This window comes from Pongo abelii, chromosome 10 (assembly GCF_028885655.2).
Source record: "Pongo abelii isolate AG06213 chromosome 10, NHGRI_mPonAbe1-v2.0_pri, whole genome shotgun sequence".
Classification (NCBI taxonomy): domain Eukaryota; kingdom Metazoa; phylum Chordata; class Mammalia; order Primates; family Hominidae; genus Pongo; species Pongo abelii.
Genome location: NC_071995.2, coordinates 103,737,143 through 103,754,174, shown reverse-complemented (window position 1 = coordinate 103,754,174; position 17,032 = coordinate 103,737,143). Strand labels below are relative to the sequence as shown.

Here is a 17,032-nt window from a genome sequence, read left to right as displayed (position 1 = left end):
GCTTGCACCACTGCACTCCAGCCTGGGCAACAGAGGGAGACCCTGTCTCAAAAAAGACCAAAAAAAAATAACCTTAATACTTAAAGTCAAACTGAAAACGATGTTTTGTTTGGTTTATATTATATGCAGAAGTAAAATATAAAATAGCACAAGGGACAAGAAGGGTAAATGAAAAAATACTGTTGTAGGATTCATATGCTAAACATAAAATGGTATGTTATTGGGAGGTAGACTGTGATAAATTAAAGATACATTTTTTAACTTAGAGTAAGCGCTAAAAATATAAAAAGAGGTGTAGCTAATAAGCCAACAGTAGAGATAAAATGGAATAATGAAAACTATTCAATTAATCCAAAAGAAGGCAGGGACAGAGGGAAAAAAAGAAAAGAACACATGAAGAAAATGGAAAATAAATAGCAAAATGATAGATTTAAAACCAAACCACATTAATAATTACATTGAAGGAAACATATTCTAAACACTCCAACAGAAGGCAGAGATGGGGAGGCAGAGCAAGATGGGTGAACAGAAGCCTCTAGTGATCATCCCCTCTGCAGGAATACTAAATTGAATAACTATCCACACAGAAGAGCATAAGAACCAAAAATCAGCTTGGGTGCCAGCTCAGTCACAGTGGGATACAGCATCAGGTGGGCTCCTGGGGTCTCCTGTTTCAGACCTTGGCTCCCAAGAGCATTTCTGGACCTGCCCTTGGCCAGAGGGGAGCCTACTGTCCTGAAGGGAGAGACTAAGAACTGGCAGTACTTACCACTAGCTGACCAAAGAGCCCTTGGGTCTTGAGTGAATATTGGGGGTACCCAGGTAGTACACATTGAAGGCCTGGGGCGGTGGATGCCACTAGGAGAGACTCCTCTGCTTGAAGAAAGGGTAGGGAAGAGTGGGAAGGACTTTGTCTTCCAGCTTTGGTGCCAGGTTCAGCTGCAGTAGAGTAGAGCACCAGGTAGATTCCTAAGGTTCCCAACTCCAGGCCCGGGCTCCTAGATGGCATCTGTGAACCCTGTCAGGACTACGGGAACTCACTACCCTCAAGGGAAGGACACAAGCCTGGCAGGACTTGCCACTCACTGTCAATCTGAAAGAAAAGGACATTCATGAGCAATAAGAAATCATCTGGGCCAGGTGCGATTGCTCACGCCTATAATCCCAGCACTTTTGGGAGGCCAAGGTGGGTGGGTCACGAGGAGTCCAAGACCAGCCTGGCCAACACAATGAAACCCCATCTCTAATAAAAATGCAAAACATTAGCCAGGCGTGGTGGAGGGCGCCAGTAATCCCGGCTACTTGGGAGGCTGAGGCAGGAGAATCACTTGAACCTGGGAGGTGGAGGTTGCAGTGAGCTGAGATCCCACCACTGCTCTCCAGACTGGGTGACAAGAGTGAAATTCTGTCTCACAAAAAAAAAAAAAAGAATTCACCTGAAGGTACAAAATTCGCTGATAGTATTAAGTACACAGAAAAACACAGAATATTAAAAAACAGTAACTGTGCTGTGTACACTACTTTAAGTAGAAAGAATAAAAGATCCTATCAAAAATATTAACTACAACAACTTTTCAAGACATACACAGTATAATAAGATACAAATAGAAACAATAAAAAGTTAAAAAGTTGGAGGATGAAGTTAAAGTATAGAGATTTTGAGTTTGTATTAGTTTTCCCTTTGCTTGTTTCTTTATGCAATTAGTATTATCATCAGTTTAAATTAATAGATTATATGATATGATTTGCAAGCCTCATGGTAACCTCAAATCAAAAAACGGACAACAGATACACAAAAATAAAAAGCAAGAAATTTAAAAATACCACCTGAGAAAATCACCTTTATTTAAAGGAAGACAGGAAGGTAAGAAAGAAGGAAAAGGAGAATACAAAACAACCAGAAAATAAATAACATATTGGCAGGAGTAAGTTCTTATTTATCAACAATAACATTGAAGGTAAATGGACTAAACTCTCCACTCCAAAGACATAAAGTGGCTGAATAAATAAAAAGACAAGATCCAATGATCTATTGCCTGTAAGAAACATATTTCACCTGGCCAGGCACGGTGGCTCACGCCTATAATCCCAGCACTTTGGGAGGCTGAGGTGGGTGGATCACAAGGTCAGGAGATCGAGACCATCCTGGTTAACACGGTGAAACCGCATCTCTACTGAAAATACAAAAAATTAGCCGGGCATGGTGGCACGCGCCTGTAGTCCCAGCTACTCAGGAGGCTGAGGCAGGAGAATGGCATGAACCTGGGAGGTGGAGCTTGCAGTGAGCCGAGCCGAGATCACGCCACTGTACTCCAGCCTGGGCAACAGAGCGAGACTCCATCTCAATAAATAAATAAATAAATAAATAAATAAATAAATAAATAAATATATTTCACCTATAAAGATACACATAGACTGAAAATAAAGGGATGGAAAAAGATATTCCATGCCAATGGAAACAAAAAAAGAGCAGGAGTAGCTATACTTACATCAGACAAAATACGTTATTTCAAAACAAAAACTATGGAACAAAGAAGGTCATTTTATAATGATAAAAGGGTCAATTTGGTAAGAGGATATAGCACCTGTAAATATATATGCACCCAACACTGGAGCACCCCCATATGTAAAGTACATATTGTTACCACTACAGAGAGAGATAGACCCCAATACCATAATAGCTGGAGACTTCAACACCCCACTTTCAACATTGGACAGATCATCCAGACAGAAAATCAGCAAAGAAACATCAGACTTGATCTACACTATAGACCAAATGGACCTAATAGATATTTACAGAACATTTTATCCAACAGCTACAGAATACACATTATTCTCCTCAGCACATGGCTCATTCCCAAGGATAAACTACATATTAGGTCACAAAACAAGTCTTAAAACATTCAAAAAATTGAAATAATGTAAAACATCTTCAATGGAATGAAACTAGAAATCACAAGAGGAATTTTGGAAACTATACAAACACATGAAAATTAGACAAGTTGCTCCTGAATAACCAGTGGGTCAATGAAGAAATTAAGAAGAAAATTGAAAAATTTATTGAAGCAAATGATAATGGAAACACAACCTACCAAAACTTACAGACACAGGATACAGTGACAGAAGTCCTAAGAAGAAAGTTTATAACTATAAGCACCCACATCAAAAAAGAAGACAAACTTCAAATAGATAAACTAATGATGCATCTTAAAGAACTAGAAAAGCACAAGCAAATCAAACCCAAAACTAATAGAAGAAAAGAAATAATAAAGGTCAGGGCAGAAATTAATGACATTAAAATGAAAAAAAATACAAAAGATCAATGAAAGGAAATGATGGCTTTTTTAAAAAGATAAACAAAATTGACAAACTTTTAGCTTAACTAATTAAGGAAAAAAGAGAGAAGAGCCAAATAGATAAAATCAGAGATGAAAAAGACTTTACAACTGATACCACAGAAATTCAAAGGATCATTTGTGGCTACTATCAGCAACTGAATGTGAATAAATTGGAAAATCTAGGAGAAATAGATACCTTGCTAGAAAGCTACAACCTACCAAGATTGGGCCATGAAGAAATCCAAAACCTGAGCCAACCAATAAGAAGTAATGAGATCAAAGTTGTAATATAAAGTCTCCCAGCAAAGAAAGCCAGAGACCTTATGGCTTCACTGCTGAATTTTACCAAACATTCAAAGAAAAATGAATGCCAATCCCACTCAAACTATTCAGAAAAATAGAGGATGATGGAATACTTTCAAACTTATTCTGTGAGGCCAGTATTGCCCTGATACCAAAACCAAAGACACATCAAAAAAAAAGCAAACCACAAGCCAATATCCCTGATGAACATTAATGCAAAAATCCTCAAAAAAAAATACTAGCAATCCAAATTCAACAAGACATTAAAAAGAGCATTTATCATGACCAAGTAAGTGGTTTATCCCAGGGATGCAAGGATGTTTCGACATATGGAAATTAATCAATGTGAGTATATCAACAGAATGAAGGACAAAAACCAACGATCATTTCACTTGATGCTGAAAAAACATTTGATAAAATTCAATATCCCTCCATGATAAATCCTCAAAAAACTGGGTATAAAAGTAACATAACACAGTAAACAGATCCATAGCTAGTATTATACTGAATGGGGAAAAATGGAAAACCTTCCGTCTAAGATCTGGAACAACGACAAGGATGCCCACTTTTACCACTATTATTCAACATAGTACTGGAAGTCCTAGCTAGAGCAATTAGACAAGTGAAAGAAAGGGCATCCAAACTGGGAGTAAGAAGTCAAATCATCCTCGTTTTCTTATATTTCAAAAAATCTAAAGACTCCACCAAGAAACTATTAGAATTGATCAACAAATTCAGTAAAGTTGTTGGATACAAAATCAACATACAAAAATCAGTAGTATTTCTATCTGCCAATAGTGAACAATTTGAAAAAGAAATCAAGAAAGTAATCCCATTTACAATAGCTACAAGTAAAATAAGATCCCTAGGAATAAATTTAACTAAATAATTGAAGATCTCTCTGCAATAAAAAGTATAAAATATTGATGCAGGAAATTGAAGAGGACACACAAAAAATGGAAAAATGTTCCATGATCATGAATTTGAAGAAACAATATTATTAAGATGTCCATACTACCCAAGGCAATCTACAGATTCAGTGCAATCCCTGTGAATATAACCAGTGACATTCTTGACAGAAATAGAAAAAATAGTCCTAAAATTTATATAGAACCACAAAAGACCCAGAATAGCCAAAGCTATCCTGTACAAAAAGAACAAAACTGCTAGGTATATACCCAAAGAATCACACTGCAGGTATATACCCAAAGAAAATGAAGTCAGTATATTAAAGAGATATACTGCACTCACTCCCATATTTATTACAGCCCTATTCACAATAGCCAAGGTTTAGAAGCAACCTAAGTGTCCATCAACAGATAAATGGATAAAGAAAATGTGATACTTACATGCAATGGAGTACTATGCAGCCATAAAAATAATGAAATCTTGTAATTTGCAACAACATGATGGAACTGGAGGTCATTATTTTAAGTGAAATAAGCCAGGCACAGAAAGACAAATATTGCAAGTTCTCACTTATTTGTGGGAGCTATAAAAGAAAAACAACTAAACTCATGGAAATAGAGAGTACAGTGATGGTTCCCCAAGGCTGAGAAGGGTAGTGGTGGTGGCAGGGGTGGTGGGGGGCAAGTGGGTACGGCTAATGGATACAAAAATATAGTTGATATAATTAGATAGAATGAATAAAATCTAGTATTTTGATAGCACAAAACCACACTTAAAAATAACTAAGAGAGTATAGTTGGATTGCTTGTATCACAAAGAATAAATGCTTGAGGTGATGGATACCCCATTTACCCTGATGTGATTATTATTTATTTATTTATTATTATTATTATTTTTTGAAATGGAGTTTTGCTCTTGCTGCCCCAGCTGCAGTGCAATGGCGTGATCTCGGCTCACCCCAACCTCTGCCTCGCAGGTTCAAGTGATTCTCCTGCCTCAGCCTCTGGAGTAGCTGGGATTACAGGCATGTGCCACGGTGCCCAGCTGTCCGATGTGATTATTATGCATTGTATCTCTGTATCAGAATATCTCATGTACCCCATAAATACACACACCTACTGTGTACCCACCGAAATTCAAAATAAAAAAAGAATGCAGAGATAGACTGGGTGAAAAAAGAAGATCCAGCAATATGCTTTAAATATAAAGACAGATTTTGTGCAACAAAGGGATAGGGAATGATATACCATGCTAACTCTAATCATAAGAAAGCTGGAGGGCCAGGTGCGGTGGGTCACACCTGTAATCCCAGCACTTTGGGAGGCCGAGGTGGGTGGATCACCTGAGGTCGGGAGTTCAAGACCAGCCTAACCAACATGGAGAAACCCCATCTCTACTAAAAATACAAAATTAGCCGGGTGTGGTGGCACATGCCTGCAATCCCAGCTACTTGGGAGGCTGAGGCAGGAGAATTGCTTGAACCCAGGAGATGGAGGTTGTGGTGAGCCGAGATCTTGCCATTGCACTCCATCTAAAAAACAAAAAAGCTGAAGTGGCTGGTGGCCGTATTAATATCATACAAATTAGAGTTTGGAACAAAGAATATTATCTCAGATAAATAGAGACATTTCACAATGTCAAAGTGATTAATTCATCAAAAAGACATTACAATCCTAAATATATATGCTCTCAATAACAGAACTTTAAAATATATGAAACAAATTCTGACAGAATAGAAAGAAGAAAAGATAGATGAATTTACAATTATAGTTTGAGACTTCAACATTCCTCTTTCAGTATTTGATATAACAAGTAGACAGAATGTAGACGTATATAGAAGAATTAAACAATATTTTCACCAACATGTCTTAATTGATGTTTACAAAACACTCCATCCAACAACAGCAAAATACACATTTTTTTCAAGAGTACAGGGACTATTCGGTAAGACAGGCCATGTGGTAGGCCATAAAATAAATCCCAATAAAGTTTAACGGATTGAAATATAGTTCTATTCTCTCACTACCATGAAATTATATTAGAAATCAGTAATAGAAGCATCATAAACTCCATGGAAAATGCTAAATATTTGCACAAATCTCAAGGACATCATGCTGAGTGAAAGAAACCAGGCTCTAAAAGTCACATACTGTTGTGTTTCCATTGATTTGACAACTACATTCAAACTGCAGTCATAGAGAACATATCAGTGTATATCAGGGCAAAGAGGTGGTTAATGGATATCACAATAAAGGGCTAGGGCAAGGAATTTTTTCAGAGGGTGAGTAATGCAACTATTGATATTTTGACTGTGGTATTCCCTACACAAATATATACATGTGTTAATACTCATAGAATTGTATACCAACAGTAAAGTCATTTTTACCGCACTACGTCAATTTTAAAACATCTAGTGTGGGGTTGGCCTTTATGTGCATCTGGCTTCAGGATTCAAATGATGCCCACTGTTGGAATTTTTTTTTTTTTTTTTTTGAGAGGGAGTTTCGCTCTTGTTGCCCAGGCCGGAGTGCAATGGCGTGATCTCGGCTCATCGCAACCTCTGCCTCCCAGGTTCAAGCGATTCTCCTGCCTCAGCCTCCCTAGTAGCTGGGATTACAGGCATGTACCACCACGCCCGGCTAATTTTGTATTTTTAGTAGAGACAGGGTTTCTCCATGTTGGTCAGGCTGGTTTCAAACTCCCGACCTCAGGTGATCCGCCCGCCTCGGCCTCCCAAAGTGCTAGGTTTACAGGCATGAGCCACTGCGCCCGGCCATCACTGTTTGGATTTTTACTGTTCTTTTCTGTGTCTTCTACAGTTTGGGCTACATTCTTTAGGTTCCTATGGTATTCCTTGGCAGCTTTAGGCTCACATTATCACAAAGCATCTGCCTTGTTCATCTCTCTACATCTAGCATCTACTACAGTGCCCAGCACATGACAAATGCTCAAACATTACTTAGTGAGCAATTGTCCTTAAATTTGACATACAGCTTGGTGGAGTCAGGCATGGAGCAACATATTATCGCATTATTGCACAGATTACTGGTGATAACATGAAAGTGAGAGTGGTTATTTCTACCCAGTTTAGCACTGTTCATGTGGGACTGTTTATTTCTTTTGCTCATTTTTCTTGACGTCCCGGTGAAATGGCTCCATTGTCTGGAGTATATCCCCTGGTTCTTTGTCACAGCCGAGAAAGAATTCAAAACATGGACACACACAAGGAGTGGGTTTAGGAGCGGAAAGTTTAATAGACAAGAAGAGAGAGCAAAAAGGCTTCCTCATGCTGAGAAAGCAGATTGCCCCAAAGGGACTCCAGTTTGGGGCAGAACGCAATCTGTTTTGTACAGAGGCTTGAGGAGGCGGTGATTGATTTACATAGGGCACAGGGGATTGGTTTGACCAGGTGTATCATTTACGTAGCCAACGAAAAGACTGTCCCTCCCATCCTACTCTTTTTTTATGCAAATGCAGCCTCCTCCTGGCGGCAGCCATGATACCTGTGTACGTGGTTTTACCTGAAGGCTGCTTTAATGCCAGCAAATGCGGTCATAAGGAAAAGAGGGCGGGAGACCCCATATTGAATGTACCTGGCTTTCAGGTACAGCTGCCGATATTTACATATAAAAGCTTCTCAGGCTGCTTTCTGTTAAAGAAGAAATGGCTTGGGGCCCGCTTTTTATTAAAGGAAAATTCCACTGTGAACTTTCACCCTCTCTAGTTGCCTGAGAATTATTTCTTAATAACTCCTGTATTACCTGGTCAGTTATAATTGAATGCAGGAGAGTGAATGAACAATTGCAGGCTTTCTGGATGATGTTATTTTTCTCCAGAGAGGATTGATCCTATTCTTTGGCAGGCAACTAAAGTCAGGCAGATCAGCTCATTCCAATCAGGGCTGAGCGCATGTGAGGCTAGGCTGTAGTCTTACAATAGTTGTAGTATCTCTAGTTTGCACCCTTTCCTAGGGTAATGTCATTGAAGAGTATCAGCCGAGAGCTTGTAGTGTTTACTGGATTTCTTCCTTCTTGGCAGATGCTGAATTCCAATTTCATGGTACAGAAAACTCTGCTGTGCTTTTCGATCATTTCTGCTTGGTTTTATAGCCTCTAATCCCATGCACCTCTAGAATCAGCAAGTACTTCCAGCTAAAAACAGGTATCATTAACTGAGTACACTTCTACATCTCTTATCTCCAAGATCTTGGCTCCTAAATTCCTGGCAGCTCAAACTCCAGTTTTTATCTTCTCCATCCCATTAGATTGCTGAAAACTGCTGGTGTCTCTAGCATCTTCTTTATGCCTGGCTTCTCACCCCAAACCAAGCATTTGTAAATGCTGAAGAGGAAAGCAGAATGCAAAATATTGGATTCAACTTAGTGAGCTGCTTTTTCCTCTAGGACATCAGTACATAGAGTCTTGACTGCCGTTTCAGCTTTCTGATGCCTTCAAATAGATATGCCAAAAAATTTTAGCTAGATGTACTAGCTGTTCTTCATATGAATATTAATCTGCTGTAAAGGACTTTATCATAGCTGAAAGAGAAGTCTCTTAACGCTTTTTTTTTTTTTTTTTTTAACTACAGGGTCTCCCTTTGCTGCCCAGGCTAGAGTGCAGCAGCATGATCGTGGCTCACTATAACTTCTGGGCTCAAGCAATCCTCCCACCTCAGCCTCCCAAGTAGATAAGACTGCAGGTGTGTGCCGTGACACTTGGCTAATTAAAAAAAAAAGTAATAATAATAGATACCAGGTCTCTCTATGTTGCCCAGGCTAGTGTCAAACTCCTAGCATCAGAAAAGCCTCCCACCTCAGCTTCCCAAAGCGCTGAGATTACAGCTGTGAGCCACTGCACCCAGCCTCTTTTTATGTTTTTAATGTCTGTGTGATCTGTACTACTGTCCAATTCTCTGTTGTTGATATTTGTTATTTCTCTTTATTTTTTCTTTATTAATCTCACCAAATGTGTACCAATTTTATAAGCCTTTTCAAGAAACCAACTTTTGGTTTTGTGGATGTTTTTCATGATATATATTAATATGGCTCTGATGAGTGAAAAACACCAGGGCTCTTGTCTCAAGCCAAATTGGATAAAACGACACGGAGTAGTTTTAAGGAGTGGAGACTTTAATAGGCAAGAAACAAGGGAGAAGAAGCAGCTCCCCTGAACAGAGACAAAGGTGTGAGAGGAAATCCTGAGTGCCGTGGAAATGTAACTGCTTATATGAGGAGGCTGGAGGAGGTGGTACCTGATTTGTATAGGGCTCAGGGAATTGGTTTGAGCAGGCATGTCACTCACATAGCCTGTGAAAAAAAACTGGTCTTCCCACCCTAGCCTTTTAATATGCAAATGCAGGGCACCATGATGTTCTACACACGTGGGGATATGTGGGGGCGGCCATGTTGCCAGGCACATGTGGGGGCAAGGGCAAGAGGGCAAAGGTGGGAACAGCCATGTTTAGGTGGACCTAGTTTCTAGTGGCTGGCATTTGCATATCAAAGTTTGCCAGCCTGGCTCTAAGAGCTGGGGCTTTCCGTTTCTGGAGCTGCTTTTAAAGAGACAAAAACTTTCCAAGGACCCCTTTTCCTCTCTATCTGCCTAAAATAATTTCTTAATAACTCCTATAACATTATTACAGGTTTCCTAAAAGGCCAAGATGAAATTAGACATGCAAGGGATGTATTAGTGGAAAACAGCAGTGAGGGGAAGTGAGGAGGCTGGGAGGGGAGGTTGGGAGAGCTATCAGGCCACAATGCAGGTCTGACCTTTTGTGAATTAAAGCAGGCTAAAGAAGAGATTTAGACTGCTATGAAAGTCAAAGAAAGTTCAACAGGCCAATGAGGAGTCACCCTGTCAGAAGTGATATGCATCTTCCCCGAAATGACCTACCATAGCATTTCTGCCACTCCCAGTCATTGGTTGGCAGCACCCAGGAGAAGCATAGACTCAATGTGTATGCAGAGCTGGATGCAAAGAGCACAGCAGCTGAAGCCATCAGTTTTCACCCTGCAGCTGAAGATCTGTCAGTGAATATGCTCAAGGTTGCCACTATAATTTTGGGTCACTGGATAGTGCTTATACTGATGCAAACAAGACCCAAAAGGAATGCCTTATTCAAAAGGTGGGAGGCTTTCTGCAAGTGAAAGATGAGGATAAACTTTAAAAAGTTTATTTTAGGCTCTTGATCCTCATTGTTATGATGCATCCTTGTAAATTTGTCCCAAGAAAACTTTATTAAAATTCATATATTTAATCAGATTAACCACAGGAAAAAAAGGAAATGAATATTAAAGTGACATTTACAGAAGTAAAAGACCTAATTATTTACCAGGGGCAAATTCCATACAGTACTTATATTACATAATATATTTGTATCAAGTTTAATTCACTTAATTCATCATTAAAATTACTTACCAGAATTCAGTTCTTCCTGTTACACATTGCTGGACTGGTGCTCTCAAGTGTTTGTTTTTATCATAAAATTATTTTTGCTTAAAAAATAATTAAGCATTAATAATTGTTTTAATTAACAACTGTTTAATACGAGGTCAAGAGTGCTTAAAAAAAGTGAGATTTAGGCCAGACTCAGTGGCTGACACTTGTAATCCCAACACTTTGAGAGGCCGAGGCGGGAGGATGGTTTGAGCCCAGGAGTTCAAGACCAGCCTGGGCAACATAGTGAGACCTTGTTGCTGGAGTGCAGTTGCGCTGTCTCAACTCATCACAACCTCCGTCTCCTGGGTTCAAGTGATTCTCCTGCCTCAGCCTCCTGAGTAGCTGGGATTACAGGCATGCACCACCATACCTGGCTAATTTTGTATTTTTATTAGAGACGAGGTTTCTCCATGTTGGTCAGGCTGGTCTCAAACTTGCGACCTCAGGTGTTCCTCCCACCTTGGCCTTCCAAAGTGCTGGGATTACAAGTGTGAGCCACCGCACCCGGCCTCAAAATTAAAAAAAAAAACTAGATGTGATGGTGCATACCTGTGGTCCCAGCTAGTCAGAAGGTTGAGGCAGAAGGATCACTTGAGCCCATGAGATTGAGGCCACAGTGGGCCTTGTTTGTGCCACTGTACGCCAGTCTGGATGGCAGAGCAAGACCCTGTCTCAAGGAGAGAGAGAGACAGAAACACACAGAGAGAGAAATTTATAAAGAAAACATCTCTTTTTTTTTTTTTTTTTAAAGTCAGGGTCTCTGCTCTGTCACTCGGCTGGAGTGCAGTGGTGCAATCATAACTCACTGTATCCTCAAACTCTTGGGCCCAAGTGATCTTCCTACTTCAGCCTCCCAAGTAGCTCAGACTGCAGGTGCATGCCACCATGCCCGGCTAATTGTTGTTTTTGTTTTAGTGATGGGGGTCTCCTTACATTGCCCAGGCTGGTCTTGAACTCTTGGCCTCAAGCGATCCTCCTGCCTGAGCTTCCCAAGTCACTGGGATTACAGTCGTGAGTCACTAGCCTAGCTCATATCACTCTTATTTATGGTAAAACAGAGTATTCAGCAGAGCAAAATTTAAAAATATAGAGAGAAATAGCAATGTTTCCAAATAGTCAATATGGCTACATGTTAATTTCAGTCAAAGAGCAACCAAACAAGAAGGCATGGAAACCCATAGAATTTTGTTCTAAAATCCTCAAAGTTGACTGTGGAAGTAAAAATGTTCTACACACATTTTTAGAAGTTTATAAATTATATGACTTGCAATTTCATAAAATTCGGAGTGAACGTTGTGTCTAGGACAAAACAGATCCCCGATGAATGTATTATATTTGCACAAGGCCCCTAATGTCACAGATATTAGTCACTAAACAAAACATTTATCTATGGCAGAATGAGTAGATTCCAATTTAGGGCCGAGTGCAGTGGCTCACACCTGTAATACTAGCACTTTGGGAGGTGGAGGTGGGCAGATCACTTGAGGCCAGGAGTTTGAGACCAGCCTGGGCAACATGGCAAAACCCCGTCTCTACAAAAAAATACAAAAAAAATTAGCCGAGCATGGTGGTGTGTGCCTGGAATTCCAGCTACCCAGGAGGCTGATGTAGAAGGACCACCTGAGCCAGGGAAGGTTGAGGCTGCAGTAAGCTGTGATCCCACCACTGCATTCCAGGGACACCAAGTCCGAAAAAAAAAAAAAAGATTCCAATTTAGTATTCTGTAAACCCAAGACCATAGCCACTCTTACTATGCAAGCTTTACATAGAACTCTAACTTTCATACAGAGTTTTGTGTGGGAATTCTTGGGTTTCAACTTGGCAGATCATCTATGTACTTTCTAAAGTGTGAAATTAATCCAGACACTTACAAAAAGTTATTCAAATGATTGTATTTACAAAAATGGCACAAAGTGAATTAAATAGTCTATGCACATGCATATATATATTTGAACTCCATAAAACATTATTATTATTGTTCTATACAATTAATATTAACTTAAATTTGCCCTCATATTAACCCTTTACATTACTATTCATTCTTTCATCTGTGAGTTTCCATCTGGGATTATTTTCTTTCCTACAAACTTATCCAACAATTTTCTATTGTTGTTTGGATATTTGGGTATTTTCATGTATATATATATAAACATACAATATTTTATTATATTAATTATAATAATATATTATTATTGTTCATGTGGTCAATGTTCGCTTTTTTTTTTCTTGAGACAGGGTCTCACCCTGTCACCCGGCTGGAGTGCAGTGGCACAACCACAGCTCACTGAAACCTCAATCTCCCAGCTCAAGCGATCCTCCTTACTCAGCCTTCTGAGAAGCTGGGACTAGAGGCACATGACCATGCCTGGCTAATTTTTGTATAATTTTTGTATTTTTTTGTAGAAACAGTGTTTCACCATGTTGCCCAGGCTGGTCTTGAACTCTGCCCACCTCAGCTTCCCAAAGTGCTGGGAATACAAGCATGAGCCACCATGCCCAGTCCAATGTTCACTTTAAATTTGCTCACGTCTTTGCCTTTTTTGTTGGGCTTCTTGCATTTCTAGGTTTCCGTGTGGGTAAATTTTTTTTTCCTGCTGGAAGGATATTCTTTCATATTTCCTTTATTGTCTGTCTGCTGATGACAAATTCTCTCAAGTTTTTGTTTCTAAAAATGGCTTTGTTTTATCTCTATTTTTAAGGAGTATTTTTACTGGGTATAGAAATAGATTGGCAGGGGTTGATCTCTTTGTCAAACTCTGTAATTGCATCTGATCTAATTTCCAGTTATCAAGGAAACTATACTTTTGATTCTTCCAGGGAAAAAGTAAACACAATGAACATTTCATTATATTTGAGTGAACATAAATTCTACATTTCTTAAACTTGGGAATAGTAATATATAACTATGGAACCTCATTCAGAAAAAACAAAACAAAACAAAACAAAAAAAAACACACTCATTGTGCACCCTTCTAGTATACACAGATCAGAATAAATAAAGTGAATATCAATATTTGGAAGTTTAAAAGAGCAAGAAGTCACAAAATGCAGTCAGGAAAGTGGGTTGAATAGGCAAGATGTAGTGCTCAAAGCAAAACCCTGGATGTTTGTTGCAATTCTCCAAGTTTTAATGATGGTTCTTTTTTGTCTCCTTACTCTCTTAAACACATTCATCTATTTCAACAAGTTTTTTTTTAACAAGTTATTTTTTATTTTATTATTTTTTTAAACCTCTGGTTAGTGCTGGATACTGTAAATCCTGATTAATCAGACATGGACTTAGCCTGCAAGGAGCTTCCAACAGAGACGTTAATAGGTATACAAATACCAGTAGCAGATTGAGACAGCCATAACAGATGCATAGACAAAGATTCTTTCCCATTAAGACAAGTGAACAATTATTTATGGGGAATAAGGAGACTAAGAGAGAAAAGAATCAGAAAAAAGCGCCTCCGGGAGGCAGCATGTAAGCGGTACCTTTCAAAAAGAAAGGTCGTGCCAAGATAATTACAAGTGACAGATGACAAGCTTTTCTGGGAAACATTGTCCAAGAAGGAATAGGCAAGAACTGCAGTCAAGCAGAATTACATATGCAAAAGAGCAGTGAGAAATAAGAGAAAATGGCAAATTGCAGACGGCCCTGAATGCTGGGCTAAGAAGTCTGGCTTGAGATAAACGTCCAGCTAAAGCACGTCTGATCGTTTTTTCCAGTGAGCTGAGGGAGAAGGGCATGTATCTATTAGGTTGATGAAAAAGTAATTGCGGCTTTGCCATTATTTTCAGTGGCAAAAACCACAATTACTTTTGCACCAATTTATTTATTTATTTATTTATTTTTGAGACAGAGTGTCGCCCTGTTGCCCAGGCTGAAGTACAGTGGCGTGATATCAGCTCCACTGCGACCTCCGCCTCCCCGGCTCAAGTGATCCTCGTGCTTCAGCCTCCCGAGTAGCTGGGACTGCAGGCATGCGACACCACGCCCGGCTAATTATTTTATTATTATTATTTTTTATTTTTAGTAGAGACGGGGGTTTCACCATAGTGGCCAGGCTGATCTCGAACTCCTGAGCTCAGGCCATCTTCCCTCCTCGGCCTCCCAAAGTGCTGGAATTACAGGCGTGAGCCACCGCGCCCGGCCTACCATCCTACGAGGTAGGCATCAGGATCCCTACACAGCGAAGGCGCCCCCACTACGTATCTGTCTACAGGCGTGCCTTTTACGGGCTGTGCTATGGATAGCACTTGGGATGTCAGATTGACCACTAATAAGGTAGATCCGTATATATTGCGGAGGGGTTGAGTAACTGGTAGAGGGTCCCACAGTTAGAAAGCACCTGGACCTTGGCTGGAATTGGCGGAAAGTCCAGGCAGCGGAGAGGCGCGGTCCTTGCGACTGGGCGAGCTCTTGGCCCCAGGGTCAGGGCCCACAGGCTCCAGGAAGCCTGCGCGCTCCGCCGGGTCGCAAAGGGTTGGCTGTCCGAACGCAGCCAGCTGGCCGGGCGGGGCCTTCCAGCTGGGGGCGGGGTCTTGCCAGCTGGGGGCGGGGCCTTGCAGCTGGTAGGGTGGGGCGGGCCGCGGGCGGTGGGCTTTGGGCCGGGTGCGGACTAGCAGAGGCAGAGAGCCGCGAGCCGCGAGCCAGGCAGTCCGGGGCATCCAGACTGCAGGCCGCGCCCAGGCTGCGCCGCCCGCCTGCCTCCCGCGCCACCGCGTCGCCAGTGCGAGCGCTCCTCTCCAGCATGCTGCGGCGGGGCAGCCAGGCGCTCCGGCGCTTCTCCACTGGCCGGGTGAGTCCGGCCCGGGCGAGCGTCCTGGCTGTCACCCTGTCCTGGTTTCCAGACTCCGGGGCGGGAGGGCCGGGGCGGTGGGGCTGGGGATGAGCAGCGATGCTTAGACTTTGCCAAACACCAAGACAGCGTTTAAAACAAACAAACAAACAAAAACAGAGAGACCTCAGAGGAGGGCTTGGGGAGGGTCCCGGATGGAAATTGGCACGCAAGCCATTGTCTTCTGCCGGGAAGGGGCTGAGGATGCAGTTTTTGGACGTGTCAAGTCTGGCTGGGATGGCAAGGTGGGAACAGTCACTTGGTAAGGAGGACAGAGTCTGCTTCCTTTCCTTTTTCACTTCAATCATGAGATCCCTGGTCAAGAGCTGGAGCCATATGGGACCGAGACTGTCTCCTGGAGGAGGGGAGTATCAAGTCAATAGGGTCCTCGTTGGCGGCCTGGGAGGTGTAAGCGCTCGAGACTGGCACTCAGGGCCGGTTCAGATAATGGCACTCAAAGCTGATGGCTGCAAGCTCAGTATTCCTGAGCTGAGCTTCAGATGGCAAAATTTCTAGAATTGCCAGGCGCTGCAGAGGCAGCCACGCTGGAACACTATTCTACTGTAGCACGAGAACCGAGCTCTGGCCCAGCCCCGCGCCTTGGAATTGCATCAGCTCCTCCAGAAATGGAACCGAGAGAGGACACGTTGCATTGTGGTGCTGCCTTCAGCACCCAGGGGGCCTCGGGACTGTTTAGGGAAGAGAGAGAGAGAGAAAAAAAAAACAAAACTGTCTTATGTATCGTATCTCTTTTATAGGAAGTACACAAAAGAATTTGCTTATCGATTCTTTTTCTCGGCCATGCCAAAGCCATATGTACCTATGTATATATTCAGATGTAAAAAAACTTGGAGGCAGAGAGAAGTCCTGAGTAGCACCAAAAACTGGCCCAAACTTGCATCAAAGGAAAAGCTTTCTGTATCCCAGACAACCCCAGATAATAAGAATTCGTTTTACTCTTTGCAACCAGTTCTAATTACTTTGAGGTATATTCACCTTTTATAAAAGGAGGGGTGGGGGTGGGGAAGACCTGCTCTGCTAGGACTTTTGCCTGCTCTCCTGGACCCCTCATTAGCTTCCCCCACCACGTGGCACATGGGATCCCAGATGGATAGCACAGAAAGCAAGGGGCTGCGCCCAATGCCTGAGCCTGTTTTGTTGGCCTCCTCTGTCAACACCTTTCATTGACTTGTCTTTTTTGGAGAGCAGAAGGAAGTCTTGC

The 17,032-nt window shown here is 41.4% G+C and overlaps 1 protein-coding gene and 1 long non-coding RNA gene across 7 annotated transcripts in view; both read left to right on the top strand.

The window, feature by feature from the left end:
- The first annotated feature begins 8,581 nt into the window (after positions 1-8,581).
- Positions 8,582-10,872, top strand: LOC129049337 (uncharacterized). The gene is made up of 3 exons (XR_008512375.1): positions 8,582-8,711; positions 9,138-9,248; positions 10,337-10,872. It is a non-coding gene; the product is annotated as an uncharacterized LOC129049337 (long non-coding RNA).
- A 4,655-nt stretch (positions 10,873-15,527) lies between these two features.
- Positions 15,528-17,032, top strand: part of ALDH1L2 (aldehyde dehydrogenase 1 family member L2) — a 64,326-nt gene continuing 62,821 nt past the window's right edge. For 2 of the 6 annotated variants that reach the window (XM_063711874.1, XM_063711873.1), the window contains exon 1: positions 15,552-15,771. In XM_063711874.1, coding sequence (XP_063567944.1) covers positions 15,724-15,771 — 48 coding nt within the window. In that variant the 5' untranslated portion in view covers positions 15,552-15,723. Of the gene's footprint in view, positions 15,772-17,032 lie in introns of all 6 variants that reach the window. The other 4 variants (XM_063711871.1, XM_063711870.1, XM_054528181.2 and 1 more) reach the window with 4 other exon arrangements.